Genomic DNA, 17,846 nt, shown 5'->3' on the forward strand with positions numbered 1-17,846 from the left:
TCTCTCATCCACCAAATAAAACAGAACTCATGAATCTGAACAGTTACAGAGGTGTCCTTGCTGCTTTCATTAAGGTAACACTAGACACAACAAGGACAGGACCCCTCTTCTACACGTAAATTCAAGAACCTGGGAGAAACGGAGGCAAATAAAGGCCTCCAACCCCCGCCACCAGCACCTACAGACCTACTGGCAAGAATCACAGAGCTTCTCCGAACTTTTCTCAGCAAAAATGACAGTATTCTGAGGCAGCTACTTTGTTTAACAAGACAATTATCTTAAAACAGGATTTTAAATTTTTTTATTTTATTTGAACCCGAGGAGTTGCTCAGTTTGCTGATGTATTGTGGCAGCTGAACAACACATGGACTCCACTGAAATACCCCTCACCCAGCTTCTCAGAACCCGCTGCTCACTGCCCGCGGAGAGGAGAGTAAGAGCCGCACACGCAGCTGCAGCAGTCAGGGGAAGGGTGTGTTACCCTCTCTCCTGCTTGCACATTCAGATGGCAGCAAAACCAACATCCTTTTGTTGTTGCTCATCGCTAAAACTGCAGTGAGATAATGATTTTCTATTTTGTGTATTTCCATGGCATAACTGTGCTGTGAATTGCAAATACACTAGGCTGTTAGTTTTGAAAAAGGATGGTTAATGTTTACAGCATGTGTCAGGAGCTCTTGATTGTGCCTCTGCTCTGCACTGCTGCCAGATCAACTTTATTCTCCTGGTGGGGTGCACAGGCAGGCACAAATTTTGCAAGAAGACGAGTAGAGCCAGGGATGCTGCTGCCCAGCCCCTGCCTGCAACAGCTGCCCACCCCAGGATCCCCTCCCGTGCACACGCTCAGCAACACAAGCCACGGAAAGAAGTAGCGGAGGAAAAGTCCTTACCTTGTCAGCAAAGTGCTTGATGATAAAAGCCTTATTTGACAAACGTGGTTTTTCAAAGAGGGCACATTTATTCAAATGAGTATTGTATAGTTTTTGGGCCCAAGTGTCATCTGAGCCTTTTGGCATCTACAAAAGAGAAGACACAGCCATTGAAATGTCTTGCAAATTTTTCAGGAGTAAAAGAAACTAAGACGACAGGGGACAACACTTTGTGGTTTGCTTTCAATCTCCAGCTCCTCAGATTTCCAGCACTGCCATGGGCAAGGAAGCCAGTAACCAGCTATGCACTGTCTAACACCCTGGACCAGGCCCAGCCCAGCAGCAGGTATAGCTGCTGTGTGACACACATGACACTAATAATGCTTCCACTGTCACACACCTGAAGGCAGGGATCCAAGAGCTATGTTATCTGACTGAGCAGCATCTCAGCGGGTCAGAACTCATCCACTCTCATTAAAGATTTCTTGTGGTGCTTTGTGATACACAAGAACCCCAGGCTGAGTTTCCAGTGAAGTAGAAGCAACACGCCACCCCCTGTACATGGTTTGGCATAAATTAAACTAAGACAAAAGGTGAGACACCAAGTGAGAGGCAATTTGGAAAAATCTGACAGGACCAAAGCCTGCGCTTGCTACACTTGGGAAACAAAAAGTTCCCAGAGTCAAAGCAAAGGCTGATCAGAGACCCAGGAACAGACACAGATATATGATGGGGGGGGGGGGGGGTGTGTGTGTGCGTGGAAATCACAACTAAACCCATTGTTTGTCTTCCCGTAATTGCCAATTTTGTTTGTATGTTTTCCAAATCCTTTCAACAGCAGAGTGCCAAAGGGATGGCTGTATGCAGGTGACTTTTCCCTGTGAGGCCCCAGAAGCAGGATGGCTGGTGACCTCTTTCTCTGTGAAAGCCCTTGAACACACACCTTGCACTCCTCATCCAGCAGATCCAGAATTCCCATTTTGGCCTCTATGAGGTTGATGCAAGGCTGATTGTCGTAGAAATCAATCAAGGTCCATGGTATTTGTTCCTTCATATATTCTTCCTGTTCCAGTTTAAAGACATGCTACAGGGCAAAAAGAACACAGTTTTCTGTGAAATAAAATGCAGAATACAGCCAACTCTCACTTGAAATCATCCTGGCCCATAAATCCAGGCTGTCAAGTGACACACTAGTTCAACTGAATAAACCCTTTAACAAGTAAAAAAAAAAACGTATGAAAAATAAATTAACTTATTTTCCTGGCCTAAACCAAACAGACTAAACTAAAGCACTTGTCCGTATTCTCTGCAAATAACGTCTGTTTTTCCCTATCTTTTTACTATATTGTCCCACAATTACTGTAAGCTCTTTTATCTCAAAAAAACCCAACACAAACCCCAGAAAAAGCCTCAAGTTCAGGAACAGCAACTTACGAAGTGGGACGTGCCATGCATTTATGATTTTGAAGTTAAGAATACTGCTCTATTTCAAGTAAAACTTCACTATAAATACTTTTGTGTTTCCTTGTACAAGAACAGAGCTCCATTTTCTCTTAAATGGCTGCTGATTTTTTTTCTGGGATGACGCACTACATTAAAATTTATTCTTCAGCAAAGACCTGCAAGAATGACTCTAGGAGTCTAGCACAAGAAATCCTTCAAGCAAAATTCTGTGGAAGATTTATCTGGTACAAAGATCTGTAACAATTGTACATTTACTCAAAAATGTTATCACTAAAAACCTGCACAGCTTTCATGAAATGTGCATAGGAGATGAATTAAAACTAGAGGCAAAAAAGATAATAAGATATTAAACAGGCAAACTGTGGCCTTAATAGCAGAAGCGCTCTTTGAAAAAGAAAAAGACTGCTGACTCCAGTTATTTTAAATGATGTTTTATCTCCCATTTACATTTTAATGCATAGTAACTGCTCCAGCAGCAGACCCGAACTCGGAGCACTGCGGGCAGGGCTGGGGGCCGCCACAAGCACCCGGACCCCCGGGGCCAGCCCCCGCCACGCCTGGGCTCAGCACACAAACACCTCCCTGCAGCTCGCTGCCATGCTCTGCCAGGCAGCACACAACTGCCCTGACAAAGTGGTTTATCCCTTTTATTTCATTAGCTTAACGTCATTCTTTCCAAAGCAGCACTCCCTAACGGCACCCGCGGGAGCCATTCCCACCCCGCCGCTTAACGGCTGCGTTACACGCCGAGTTAATTCCTGACAGGAGAGCCAACGGCAGCCTTTCGCTGGCGAGTCGTATCCAACCTAAGTCCTGGAATAAAACATAAAACCGTTTCTTCACTGTAAAGGAATTAGCAATTATGTGGTGAAAGATGTCTTCAGAGCTCATTTTCCTCACGGACGGCGGGTGGCCGGGCCGGCGGGCAGGCTGCGGAGGCACCAGTGGCGGCCAGGCCATCCCTGAGCAGCACGTGAGGGCTTGCTGGCTGCCACCACACACTGGGCTTTCACTTAAAGAAATTTCCACTCTGTGTACCTCCACAGCAGCCCAACGGGTCCACATCCACCGGTGCGGGGTTGCGTAGCTTGGCGGGGCACCCGCACCGAAGCCCCGCTGTGCCCCATCCTTCACTAGATGAGCACTTACAGCAACAGCGTGAGAAGGAAGGGAACCCAGGGACCTTTAGCAAAGCAGCAAACCCTTACAGCCCTTACAGACTAGGTCTTTGCTGTGGAGCTCAGAGAACTCCGAAATACCTTGCGCTTGGCAGTTATGACATCCCACTTAGGGAGCCGAAGGCGGCTGTGTCCCGAGCGGCAGGGAGAGGGCACGCGGGGGCTGGAGGCCGGCTGGCTGGCCGGCATGCATCCCTGCCGTGGGGCGAAGGCCAGCACGCACTGCCAGGGCACTGTGCTCGCCCAGACGCTGCAAAGCCGTTCCTGCACTGCAGCACAGCCTAGCAACGGGCCCGGCATAAATAACTCGCCTCATCATTATGTAGGTAAGACATATAATTACAAACGTCACTAAGGCTGAAGAGGGAGAACATCGTGATGTCTCTGGAGGAGGGGGAAGAGGCACCTCCTGCCACGCATCAGTCATCAACTTCAGGATGCGGCTGAAATCCCTCAAAAAATGATGCCAGGAGAGAAAAGCGCGGGCGGCAGGTTTGCAGCAGTGAAGCCCCGCTCCTCGCTGCCCGTGCGCAGGCTCTCGCTGGAGGTTATGGAGACACCGCTACCACCAACTTCATCCACACTGTGCTCTCATTGACAGGCAATCTCGGGGTCTTAATTGCCAGGCCCTGCTTCTGTCTTACAAGTGTTACTGTGATCGGAATTTCAAACAGTCCCCGAGCAGCCCTTAGTCATAAAATCTATTTCTAGGAGATAGCCAATCTCTCCCCCTCCCCCACAGCCAGGACAGCTGGTTAATAGACTGAAGGAATTCATCGTAACCGCTGGGGACCCAATTAGCAGAATGAACTTGGGTGAGGGGAAAGGGAAGAGGAAATGCCAGTCATTTCCTACTTACCATATTGAACTGTTGCTGCAGTTTTTCATTGGCATAGTTGATACAGAACTGTTCAAAGCTGTTGATTTCAAACGTCTCAAATCTAAAATATGCAGATACTCAAAATCACTAGTGCAGCAAAAAAACCCAGATTAAATGACCCCCTAATTTTACATTCTTTCCCTCTAGTTAAATGCATTGTACTATTCCAGGCACAACTAACCACAATCAAGCAATGAAGCACACAAGGAAATCGCAAATTGGAGTGTGCGGGCAATTCAGCGATGCTCCCTCTTTGGACAGGGATGAGTAACACAGGGAAGGGACTGATGCTGCTGGAGAGCATGTTAGTTATCTCTGTCCTCTCTAGAAGTGACACCCTGGAGGAGCCGTGAGATGACAATTCCCTTGTAACTTTCCCATATGCAATACATAAAGGAACTACCAGCAGCAAAGATCTGAAATCCCACTATAAATGTCAAACCTGAGAGTCAAGACAAAGATCTTAGATAGCATGTCAAAACTAAACACCTACTTCCTTCAGCTGAAATAAGCAGCTGGTAGGGTTTGGGGGTTTTGTGTAATCCATGCAGCGCTACATAAAAGACAAAGATGCTTTGCAATCAGATAGTTATGCAAGAGGTGTCATATCTCTGACAAAAAGACTCACCCATAAATGTCTAACACTCCAATGAAAGAATGCTGTTTTACAGTAGCGTGAAGGGCTTTGTTCACATGATCTACTATCCAGTTAAAGAGATTAGCATAGATATGTTTGGCAAGTGCATCTCTGGCATTGATGGCATGAAGTTTAGAAATTGGCTTGATGTAGGTTTCAGTGGCAGTTGCGAGCTTCCTATGGCAAAGCCAGTGGGCCATCTCGTCGTACTCCACCCCCATGAGGTCGCAGAAGATGGTGAGGGGTTCATGCTTGGGCTAATAAAAACAATCTCATTAGGTCTTGAAACAGTATTACCAATAGCACACATCCAATCGTGCAATCAGAACTGCCTGCAGTGATCCAACAATAAACAGCAACAGCAGCTTCTTCAGGTCTTCCTCATTACAAACGTAACAAGTTCCCTACCCACTTCTCACATTCACATTGCTGAAATAAATTAGTGAATCACAGTTTCTCTAAAGGCATTTTACTATACTTGTGTTCACCAAAAAGCCACACACATGGAACCTGCAACCCTCCCAAAAATGAATCACCTTGCTTCCCAGGGATGGACTTGATATTTTGCATTCTTATAACTGTCTCAGTTCTGAGTGAGGAAGCTAGATAAATGCAGAGGACAGGACATCAGCTGTGTGCTGGGGACAGAGTGGACTACAGCTCCTGAGCGCTGCTCTCGTCTGCTCATACACATCCACGGCAGGGAGTGACGGGCAACGGGGCACTGCAGCCCAAGCCAAGAACAAAGAAGAAGAAGTACGGAAGGGCTTTAGAGCTCTGCTCTCAGCATTTAACACAGTATGTGCTCAGAGAATTCTGGAGACAAACATTAAGAGCTTAGAGCACACAAATGATGTTCTCTAACTCTCAAATTGGACTGTACCAGGGAAAAATTGGCCTTTGTTTAACCAGGTAAAATCAACTAGTAAGTCTTGCACACCAAGATGGATATATACGACTTCTGCATAAAAATCCGTGCAGTGCATTCACCACTCAATGAGTTAAGATACTACACCTCGTGACTAACAAGCAAATTGACAGCTAGAAATCAAGGAGGACAGACAGGTCTTCCCTCCTAAGGAACTCTCCTAACACTGCTTCCTCATCACGTTCACTTTGCAGCCAGTGGCTCAACAGCACGCTGACAAGAGGCGTCTTGACAAGAACAGATTACAGGGGACTGTTACTACATGCCCGGCAGCTTCAGGGTACATCAGCTTTATCCTATTTCCACATCCTTCTGACTTCTCTGGGGCTTCTTCCAGTCCTTACAGCATACAGGTCCCATGCTAGTGCTGTTACACCTCCAAAATCCAGTTATCTGAGCATGTCTTCTTTCAGTTTAGCCATACCACTTCAGCTGGCTCAGAAGAGAATAATAACATAATAATGACTACTGCATAAAGGAGTGTCGCATTAACGTTACTCAAGCTGACATTAAACAAACTGATTGATTCACATGGAGCCCTTTGCTGAGCTCCCTGAAGCACCACCATTGCATCACCACACCAGCGCTTCATGGCGACACAGCTCTGCAATGACACAGCTATTGTCAGAGAACAGCACAGCTCAGGTAGCGAATGCCATTGAGCAGATACTCAGTGGCGCTTGCTAGACATTTACCAAGTCAGGATAGGATTGCACAGGAACTTGCAGCTTTGTACTAGCTCATTCAGTGGGATTCCTGCATTGGAGATACCCATTACAACAACAAGCTGGCTCATCATGTCCTGGGGCTCATCAGCTTTCTACCTGTGATCATTAAATGAAACTTTCTTTGTAGTGAAAACCGTTTCAAGATACACCAAGGAGCCAGACTTGCTGTGGTTTCACAGCAGCTATCTGTTAGATCCCATGGACAGAAGGTGTCAGACCAGGCACGCTAATCATCTGTGGCCCAATGAAGGGCCTCTTGTCTCAGCTCCAGCATCTGCTACTGTATATTTGTGACAAAGTGACTGAGAGTTAAAATCAGAAAAAAACCACCTGCAACTGTTGCTACTCTTTATAGAGAAAGATGAAGTAGCCCTGCAGTAGACATTCAAGGAAAGGCAAAAGGAGAATCCGGTCACTTGGCACTCTTCTCTTCCTGGGATTCACAAGTCAGATCCTTTTTGTTTCTCATCTCCAGAATACGGACTTCAGTAAGAAGCCTTGGTCCTCACTGAATGAGGGTGGGTTTTTTTCAGATCAGACTATGCAGTCCTCATTGCTGACCTCCGCAAAGGTAAAGAAAGACTGGTAAACCCACAACACTTAGCTGAGTCTCGTGAATCATATCTGTATATCCTATGCTCATGTCTCAACATCCCAGAGGACTTTGTGAAGCATTTGCTTTGCAATTATTTAAGCCACTTTGGCATTTAACATTAAAAAACCCCATCCTGCAAAGCACTTGCTGTGGGCAGGAACATATTCATGTAGGAACATAACGATCTAGACACCTGCCCGGGACTTGAAAGCTAGCCTGCCTGGTAGACCTTTTATGGAACAAATTTAAGGCAGCCCCTGTTATAATACAGAGAGTACTGTCTAAAGTTTCTAAACTGAGAGTAGTTGAACCCCACACAGAAGGAACTGTGAAAATGCTAACAAATCAGAAATAAACACATTGCTTGCGTTTTCATATTGCTACTCTTTTTCAGAAGAGATGCCCGCAAACAAGCAGAAGGCAGAACCGCCAGAGTAGAAACCATGCCCTTCAGCTCATCTACTACTCACGGGAACAGTGCAGCTGTCAGAATCCCGAGAAGCAAACTCCACGTTGCCCAAGTGAAGGATGCCAGCAAGGATTCGAAAAATTCCCATCTGGTAGGAATCACTAATCCCTGAAAAATGATGAATAGAATGCTTTGAATGAAGAGGGAAATGAAGAACCATGAGCTGCAGTTGAAAAATTTTAAGAAGAGAAAATCGGTGAGCACTCTGTGCTTTTTTCAGAGACTTTGGCATTTGACAGTACTGCTTGGCTCCACTTCTATTAAAAACATTTTACAACCAGACGCAAAAAAAATCCATTAAAATGAACTATTTAATTTGCTGTTTCAAAGTGCACTGTCAGTGACCTCCAACATTATATGCCACACCAAGGAAATCCACTGATTCTGTTCATATGTGTGTTCCTCCTACATTAGATAATGTGATTCCACTGCAATTTAAATACCTTCTTAATGCGGTAACAATATCTCATTTCCAAGGTTTATCAAACTCCCCTGTTTTTAAACGCAACAGAGTAAGAAGAAAATACACACAAACAATGTAGAAAACACTTGCTAGTATATCAGATTTAGGATATGACTGTGTTTTACAAATTACCTAGCAAAGTGCAGGCCTGCCTGGTGTTTACCATTTCCTTAGCATCATCAACACCATCAATCACAGGGCTTCCACCTTGCTTCGTATAGTGGAAGTAATTTGCATTCTCTGTAAGAGAAAAAACAAGTCTTATACATACACTGATGCAGAAATTCACAGCACATCTGTAAAGCTGTGTAATGATTTAAGTTGCTCTCGGCAGAATCCATGATTTCAAATACGTCAGTATATTTTTGCCTTCTGGCTCATAGGACCTATTTATTCTGGAGAAGGATTTTTTCAAGATTTAACAGTGTGAGTAAGTTTTGTTAAGCTACCTGGTTCCTACAATAGGCCCTCAAGCATATGCTCAACCTAACCTTGGCTCAGACTTCCACACCTGTGGAACGATCACTTTGGAAGCAATTATTCTCCAAGTCTGAGCCAGCCACCCAAGTGGTAGGTGCAGAGCTGACAGCAGCAGCCCTTTGGAATGACATGACAGATACCATTATGCCATTATGGCATCAGGATTTTAAAAATTCAATTTTGCCCATTTTCTTCTTGTTTCCAATTTGTCATCTGGTTTAGTCTTATGATCTGTGATCTTATGATCTGCGAACCGTTCTGGCAGAGAAGTCGTGGCTGGAGAACTGATAGCTTCATACGACTCTGGGGACAGCACTGGGCTTCGCTGGGAGAGCAGTAACTGTACCCAGGTACTGTGTAAATTCCTACAGCTTCAGTAGCCACGCTTCCAGCTGCAGTAACAGACTCCTTTTCTTCTGATCTGCTAAGGTTTCAAGAAAGCTGTAAGATGACTCTGCTGAATGGCTTCTTTAGTTATAATTACATCAGTTCCTTTCTTTCCTGTGTCAGCAGATGCAAATCCTAAATGTGCCAGAACGGTGCAGAAGAGCAGAGAAACACTTTAAAACCAGAACAGTATTTCAGAAATCAGCACTAACAGGCTGTGCAGTTTTCCCACTATGAAGCTAACTTTTAACAATACAGAAGCAGCACTGAAATTCATGTTGAATTTTGAAAACAATGAGGTGATTGCCTGTCCCAAGGTCATCATCATGCCTTTCTTGTATGAAGTGCCAGTTCCCATTAAACGAGAAACTTTTCCTTTATCAACATTTTAATTTGAAAAATGAAAAATTTCACTTATCAGTTTTGTGATCACCCTGTTAGCAGAGGTGGCAAAGTAACTGTTAGTAACAGCCCAAGTGAAAGTATGCAGATGCAAAATAAACTTTTCAGGTGCTCATACCAGAAATGGTAAAATTCTCTAGTAGCTGGAGCTGTGAAAAAAAGTTTTAAAGGACCAAAAGAAGAGAATTTCACCCTCGCCACCAGAAAGCTACTCTGGAATCCAGGCCGTAGTAAGTCCTAGTGATTACAACTGGAGTGTATCAGACCATGCAGAATAAGACAATCTGTTACTTTAGTATTATCTAAAAAACACAAAGCCTGAGATCTGCCATTTTAGTTATTTTCAATGTATTTTAGTATTTGAAGGTTTAAAAGCTTAGAATTTAAAAGCCAGCCATTCTTTTGGTTCTATGGCTCAAAAAGCTCACAGATGCTGCTTTGTACCTTCAATTGCACAACACAATGAATGTGAATTTCATACCTAATCGTAGAGTTTTAAACTCAGGTAATGCTGCAGAGGCACAAAGTTGGTAAAAGATGTGGTAATTTCTCTCCTCTTCTGCCTTTAAAAAGAAAGGAATTGATTATTTCTCACAACTTAACAAGTGCCAGAAACATCTGTGAGTAGAAAAGAATTACTATGTTTAATGCTTTCTCTGGCATTACCTTAAAGAGCATAGAAGCCACATGGGAGAAGGAAAGATAAATCAGCATCTACCATCCCCTTCTTGACTAATTTAATCCATTTTCACCAGCAAGAAGCATGTGGACATTTTAATTTCAAAAAAAGTGTATGATTTCACTTTTCAGAACTGTGGATTACTATTAAATATAGCTCAGCATTCTACGGGTGGGTGAAATGATCACACTTAAAGGCTCTTCATTTTCCAAAAATAACTAATACCATTTGCCTCAGCATTTATAGTAAGCTGGTAAGGGGAGTATCCTTCTTGCCAAGGCAAAGCTGGAATTTTAAAATGAGGGACAAAGACAGCTCAGAAGGGTATGACTCATGACCAACACCATAATTCTGAAGTAAATTTTGTAAGCACAAGATCATCATCTAGTAGTGCGCTGAAAGTATTTCATGTTTAAATATTCAGCCTTTATAATACACATTTTACAACTACAAATAATTCATATAATGAAGAGCTGACTTGGTTTTCCTTCTCCACACCCCCTCCCCACAAGTGCCATATTAAAAATACGCTATTACACCAAACCCTTAGGAGAGATAACTAATATCAGCAACAAAAGTTTTTTGTTTGTTTGTTTTTTTAGCATAGTCAAACAAATATACAATAAGACAACTCCATCAGTGTTACCTGAAACACCACTCTTGATTTTTCCAAGAGGTAAGTTCTCATGTTAGCACCAATGATGCGATACCTCTTATCAAAACCAATTTCAATGTATTTCCCAAAGCGACTGCTGTTGTCATTCCTCGTAGTTTTGGCATTTCCAATAGACTGGAAAAAAAGGCATATTGTAAAGGTTTAACAGCTTTTAGAACTTACCAGATCTATTTAATGGTCTACATGGCTCATAAACACTTAACAACATTAATTTTGTCCTGGTTTCAAAATAATCAAGAATTTAATAAAGAAGGATCTCTGCCTGGTCAGAAAGTTACATCAAAATATGGTTATTTCATGAACACAGGATCGGGAGCTCATCTTCCTAGCAATGATTTCATTTCCACATAGTCTTAATTTTGCAGCTAAAAATCCATTATTGCTCTCTGAAGTCTTTTAAAAGCATTAAAAAAGTCTAACAGAATGCTCACATACACCCAGATTTCTTCTAGGGACTTAATAAAACTGTAACAATTATTTCACACTGTATATATTCATATATGCATGTGTACAGATATATCTATAGTACCTGCAACCTCTGTAAGTCTATCTAACATAAACCCATAGTCCAGCACACAGCCCCTATGTTCTGTCTAGCTAACAACTGTATTATTATTATTATTATTATTATTATTACTACTACTACTTCTACTCCTCCTCTATAATCAACCACATTTCCAAACTACTGCAAAGATATCATTATAAAATATTTACTGTGTACTTAAACATAATCTAAAAGTTAACATGTACAGATTCATGTCATTTGTCTGAAACTGAATCCCTTCCACAGCAGCTTGGTTACCAACTCAGATGCAATTGTCAATGCTGCCCCACGTGCCTAACGTACTTAGATTAATTCAATACTGCTTCACACACAATAAATGATATTTAATCTATTTCCTCTGTAGTACGTGGCCTTAGGATGGCCAGGGCAAATGATGACTGTGGTTCCTAAATGGGCTTGGTGCACCTCTGCCTTACCTCATCAGCGTGAGGATTCACCCTGCAACATGTACCAGCTGGATATAGCAGAATTCAAGACATGCAAATCACAACATGCTGAACTTCAAAGAAAAGCATTTTCTCTTCTCATTTAGGTCATGTTTTAGACATCATGTAGCAATTTACCTCCCCAAGACATCCTAAAGATACCTCTGTATCAAAAGGAATGGCATTTGGAGTAATTCAGGTACAGCACAGTACCTTTTGTCAAATGCCACTTGGTGTATATTACCAAGTACCTAAGTCTGAAGTGCACCATAACTAAAGAACACAGAGTTGTACCTATGTCCTAGTTTCCTAGTTCACGTAGCCATTCACAGGAACTCTGTACTGAAATAAAACTTGGGAAAAACAAATGAGAGCAAACAGCCATGCTGACTATCAGTATTCCAAATCTGTAAAGAAAAGGCCAGTGAGTCAGTGTGGGCTAGCAGGGTACAGCATGGGAAGTGGGGATCAGACCTCCAGAAAGCCCCCTGCAGCAACAGCAGTGCGCACGCCTGACCCAGCAGGTGCCCAGGTGGGTACGAGGTGAACAGCTGCCAGGAAGGATGTAAGAACAAACTGCCTCCCTGCAGTTCTAAGTACAGAGAATTCATTCAAACCGAACATACAAAGACTGGATTTCTTGTCTTTTAAAAATCATTGATACCGTGATATATTTTGTTGTTGGTAGCAATATAGTATTACAATATTTTCAGAAACCAATTATTACTTTGAAAGGTATTACTCATAAAAACAGTTAAGAAAGTCTTTGGCATTATAAGATTGCTTACCAGAGTACATACTAAGCTGTACAATTCACAGAGCTATACAGGGTAACAACAAACCATGAGAGGCAGGAAACCACACACAAAGACATTTTTTAAGACTTGACAATTTCTACAGTTGCAATAGGAACACTGTATATAGTTATTGACTACAAAACTAATTATTCAAATAGTTGCTAGAAATGCAGAATGCTCACTTGATATTACAGAGTATCTAGCAGGGAAAGATCATGCCAGAAAAAATTCTGACACTAATGATTGTAGCTCATAAAACGCTGATATTTAGGTTGTCCAAATAGAAATTAAAAAAAAAAAATTGCCATCTGCTCCTTAGACTTTATGATCAACTTAGGACATGAGGATTTTCCTGTTTCTAAAATGAATTACTTATTTTTTTTCCAAATTGACAGGTGTTAATTTGTATTTTTACTGATTTATCAACTGAAGAGTTTGAAACATTAATTTTGCTACCACAGAGTCTGTCTCAACACCAGATTTCACAACACTCACTCTAAAGCTTGGAGTTCAAGCATTTGAAGTTAAAAGGGTAACTTTCATCTGATTACAACAATGTTTATATTAATTAAAATTTTAGATATATACAGGTTCATGAAATCGTTATCCTTAGAAACTTTTTTTAAAAAAATCACCACCATTGTTTTTCAGTGGATAAAAACCGGTGTGGATGGCAAGTTCATTTCCAGTCCTCAGTTTAAATTTCCTTGCTTTGGAAAATAAATCAGACAATTAGTTGTGAGCTGATGGCTGCTGATTGGGAGGTGGGGTCCAAGGAGTGAGAGAGAACAATGTTTGTTTTAGGCTTTGAGACCAAAGGAAGCGGCATAGGGAAACCTGCAGCCAGCCTGTATTTCACCCAGCAAACACAGCAGACTGCAGACCCCCCCTGCAGAGTCTCTCGCCGTCACTGTCACTCAGCAGACAGTGAGGATGCTACGCCTGCTTGGCCCAGGTACCACCTCGGTGGCATGCAGTGGAAGGCAGAGGGGGTGTTCGGCACCCCAAGTTCTGTTAGCCACGCACCAAATCTCAACGTGGCCAAGGATGGTATGACGCTTACTGCAAACTGGAGCGGTAAAAGGAATACTCTGGGATGAGCTCACGCCTACAAAACTGCCATTGCTGCCCCGGGCCAGGCTGCTCCCAGTGGGGTAGATGCAGCTCAAGGAAAAGATCAGCTGCCCCAGCTTCCTCCCATGGCTGGACATTTGGATCCCTCAACAGCAGAGCCCACTGCCCATCAGGGCACAGCTTGTTTTATCCCACAAAACAGTTTCAAAACACCACACAGCACCACAAACCAGGCACAATTACCTTGTGACAGAACACACACAACTGTGACGGGACACCTATAGTTTGAGCATCATGAACTCCTCATGCCAGGAGGAAAGAAGGAATAAAACATAGTTCATTTTAAAAAATACCCAAGAAAGAAAACAGTGGCTGCATTTTGCATTTCATGTTTCACTGCATGCACTCCATTTACTCATGTCTGTCCACTAATACTTCACACTATTGCAGAGTCGCTAAATATCTGCCAAAGCATCAGTTGTGTGAAGCATTTTCTTAGGTTTTCCATAGGCATGCACATGTGCATTTAAAGTAGTATTCATATCAAAATTACTTTATTATGTGAATAACTTAACAATACTGAAACATTACCTCCCGCCTTCTTTCAGTCTTTCATAAATACTACATAAAATGATGCCTGAAGCACCACCTGGTAAGTGGACTAAACCCAAAAATTTAAAATATATTTATTCTAGGTTCTTTGCTCCTCAAAAAAAGTATGGATTGCTCTCTCTGTTGAATGCTTATGTTAGCCCCAGAATAATGACTGCAGCTGGAGGGTGAGGGTTAGTGCAGTAGCTCTTTTACCTCCATGATGGGGTTGGAGGCTAAGACTTTCTCCTCAACATTGGCTTCACTGGCAGATCCACTGACTGTGGCAAAGTACCTCATGGCATACTTAGCAGAGACGGTCTTTCCGGCTCCAGATTCCCCACTGACAATGATTGACTGATTTCGCTCATCTCTGAAACACAAAGACACGTTAATCACCAGCTGTCCTCTCAAGGAGATGTATTTTTTGTTTCCCCAGCTTGGCAACAACCCTTCCACCATAAATGTTAGCAATACAGCAATAATGTAAATGCATGTGGCAGAAACAAGGCTGTTAGTGACCAAGCTGCCTGGATGGCTGACTGGACTGCCTGCAGCCAGGATGCTCAGTCGGGATTGATGCTGCTGCAACAGCCCAGCCAGCCAGCAGAGCTGCTCTAGAAAACCTGGCTACTGTAAAGTACCTGTTACCACTACTCACTACGTGCTTCTGCAGCTACTTCTATCCAGAGTCTGTGGTGCAGCGCCCCACTATGTTATCAGTGCTCATTAGTAAAGATCATTAATGCCATCTTACAGATTGAGAAATCAACAGCAGAGTCAGCAACAGAAACCTTTCGTCCTTCTGATCTAATCACCAGCTTTTCCCAGAATTGTTCTGAATCTGAAAAATTCAAGCACGGCTTCAGCACACAAATTCACAGCTCTGGAGCAAAGACAATCCCTTTGTTGTGAAGTAATTTCTTCTCATTAAAAAAAATAAATATCTCCATTTGCTACAAAAACAATTTTTCTCTCATCTCAAAGACAGCTCTATCCATAAACTCCAACTGTATGATTAATAAACATGCTACAAAATAACAAGGATAGAAAGTAGCATTTCTGTAGCCTGAATCTTTCAAAATAAAACCACACATGCTTTATACAGTATTTTTTATTTCCAAAGCAAAAGTTAAAATGAATGATATTTCAAAATACACCTTTGGGCTGGATGAGCTTAGCTCTATCTCACATACTAGGAAGCGGAGAAAGAAGGAATAAAATTTTACCCCAAAGCTTTACAGAGCTGGGGCTGGAACACAGAAAGTATAGCCAAGCCCCAGACGAGGCTGCGCTTACAGCACTAAGTAACGGAGCGAAATTTCAGGCACACACACGTTCAGGCAGCACATACACAGTCTGCATGGCCTTCAAATGCCTGCTGAGGCCATCAGTAAATGCTATGCAGGGAAAGCAAAGAAATATGCATGGAAAAACTGTTTGTGCTTTCTGTAACCTAAAGGTCCTCCAGAAGATCTGATGTTCTATTTTTGAGAGAGTCAAAAACAAGCATGAAGCTAAATTACAGATCACATTGTCACTCTCAAGCTGTTACCTATCTTCAAAAATATCGCCAAGCCCCCAGATAAGAGCAAAACTCCAGCATGTACTTTGCGTGGCACAAAAATGAAGGATAGAGGAGCCACTGGTTACGTCACACATCTCCAGGACAGTTTAACTGAATGAAGGCATCAGCTGAAGCAGATTTTCCCCATTTTGGTAAAAGGAAATTACTTGAAATGGCTGAGTGCTGATTTAAATTTAATAGGAAAGCGTTAAGAAGATCAAAGCAACCTAATTTTATGTTCTCAACTTCCATTTAACGCATGCGACAGGTGCGAATGACTACAGCACAGTTCACACATTCGTACCTACCAAGCTGCCAGCCTGGGTGCGAAAGCTGTGGGAAAGCAGAACTATTCAGCTTGGTACCCGGCTGTGTGTAGTCCAGGCTACGAAGTCTGAACTGCCAGCGATGCCAGCCTTGGCCACAGGAAAATGAAAACACCCGCCAGGGAGCCCTCTGGCTCAGCGGCCACCAAGCCTGCTGTGCACGCATGCCTGGGGCGGCTGGCAGTGGTGATGAAGATTTCCAGCTGGGGAAGGAAGAAGAAACACTCTTGCTTCTTCCCCACTGCCCCTCCCATACTCCACCAGCGGTAGATAGACGTGCTTGGGGGACAGCCTGTAGCCCTGTACGTAAGGATGTAGTGTAGTGTGAGTGATACGGATGCTCATGGTCAAGAGCAGCAGAAGGACGTGGGAGAAGTCCAACCGAATGCATAACATCTAGGTTTAAATGGGACAACCACTTTCCCTCTCACACAGACAGCTCCTGCAGTGAGTCAAAAACAGAGAACAATTTCTACATAGGACTGGCACTGCTCTCTCTTTTATTCCTCCTGTGCTCTTTCAAATCGAACAAAAAACCCCATACCATTCCAAAATATGAAACTTCTGCTCTGCTTTCAGCAGCTGCCTAACACAGCAGACAGGCAACAACATGAACAAGCTTTTCATTTGTAGATTACCAGCTCTGTTTCATGTATTAAATTTCATTAAATATATGAAGACTCCGGAAGCTCAAGTCCTGTGAAATGTATCCTCTGCTGATTAAGTTTATTAAAAATAAGAAAACAAAGTAACGCAACCTCAGTAGTGCAGGCTTCTGATAAAACCATCAATAAAAAACTAACTCTGTTGCCAAGAGAGGAACATGGAAATGAAGGTGTCTCACTCCAACTGTCACATCCCCGAAGGACGTGTGTGAAAGCATGGAAAGCACACGCTGGGTTTCCAGTCCCTAGTCCCTTCTCGGGAGCTCAGGAGCGGTAGGAAACACCAGGCTCTTCAGAGCACTGCAGAGGAGGGAGCTCCACATTTCCAATGACCGTAACAGAAAACTGAGGTTGAAATAATTTCTCCTTACGAATACTGTTGCTAATTAGCCTAGAGTTTCCTTTCCCCCACATCATAAGATATGAAGACATACTCTCCTCCCTAGCACTCATCCATGTGCTCAGGAATAAGGAATCCATTATCCTATTACTGTGGAAGTACATACACATATATGCTTTTCATAAATTTGCCTAGAGAAGATATGGCTGGCTCTGCGTGAGCTGCAAACATTGCTGCCATCTCTTCTGCAATGAGTATTTGTGTTTGCAGCAGCTACGGCTATCGTGAGGAACAAAGGGCTCACTCATTGTCTGCAGCAGAGTCCTCTCGCACTGCCCTGCCAGCGCTCCATCCACGCTCAGAGCTGCTCTTGTCTTCCAAAGTACATTAGTCCATTGTCTCGCTTTAACACACTGGAGTAACCATCCTCTAGCATATTATTCTTTCTGCTTTTTGGCAGAGAGAAAGGAAAACACTACAAAATGCCCAAGACCGCACTCGACATTTGAAGGAGAAAGGCCAGCATATCATCACTCCCCAGGCACACCAGCGGCAGGGGACGAGCTGTTACTGCCACAACAGTATATATATACCACTGGGCATATAGAGGTCCTACCACGGGCAGCAAGATATTCAGTCTTACAAGGAGGATGGAGTAGTC

General features: G+C 43.1%; 1 protein-coding gene across 17 annotated transcripts in view; it reads right to left on the reverse strand.

Annotated features, from left to right (window-relative positions):
- MYO5A (myosin VA) overlaps positions 1 to 17,846 on the reverse strand; it is a 103,310-nt gene that overhangs the window by 44,071 nt on the left and 41,393 nt on the right. For 16 of the 17 annotated variants that reach the window (XM_040600939.1, XM_040600937.1, XM_040600938.1 and 13 more), the window contains 9 exons: positions 14,504 to 14,660; positions 10,806 to 10,949; positions 9,962 to 10,043; positions 8,344 to 8,451; positions 7,750 to 7,856; positions 5,020 to 5,285; positions 4,371 to 4,452; positions 1,813 to 1,953; positions 891 to 1,016 (listed from right to left, as the gene is read on the reverse strand). In XM_040600939.1, coding sequence (XP_040456873.1) covers positions 891 to 1,016; positions 1,813 to 1,953; positions 4,371 to 4,452; positions 5,020 to 5,285; positions 7,750 to 7,856; positions 8,344 to 8,451; positions 9,962 to 10,043; positions 10,806 to 10,949; positions 14,504 to 14,660 — 1,213 coding nt within the window. Of the gene's footprint in view, positions 1 to 890; positions 1,017 to 1,812; positions 1,954 to 4,370; positions 4,453 to 5,019; positions 5,286 to 7,749; positions 7,857 to 8,343; positions 8,452 to 9,961; positions 10,044 to 10,805; positions 10,950 to 14,503; positions 14,661 to 15,044; positions 15,117 to 17,846 lie in introns of those variants that run through there. The other variant, XM_040600952.1, reaches the window with a different exon arrangement.

This window comes from Falco naumanni, chromosome 7 (assembly GCF_017639655.2).
Source record: "Falco naumanni isolate bFalNau1 chromosome 7, bFalNau1.pat, whole genome shotgun sequence".
NCBI lineage: Eukaryota > Metazoa > Chordata > Aves > Falconiformes > Falconidae > Falco > Falco naumanni.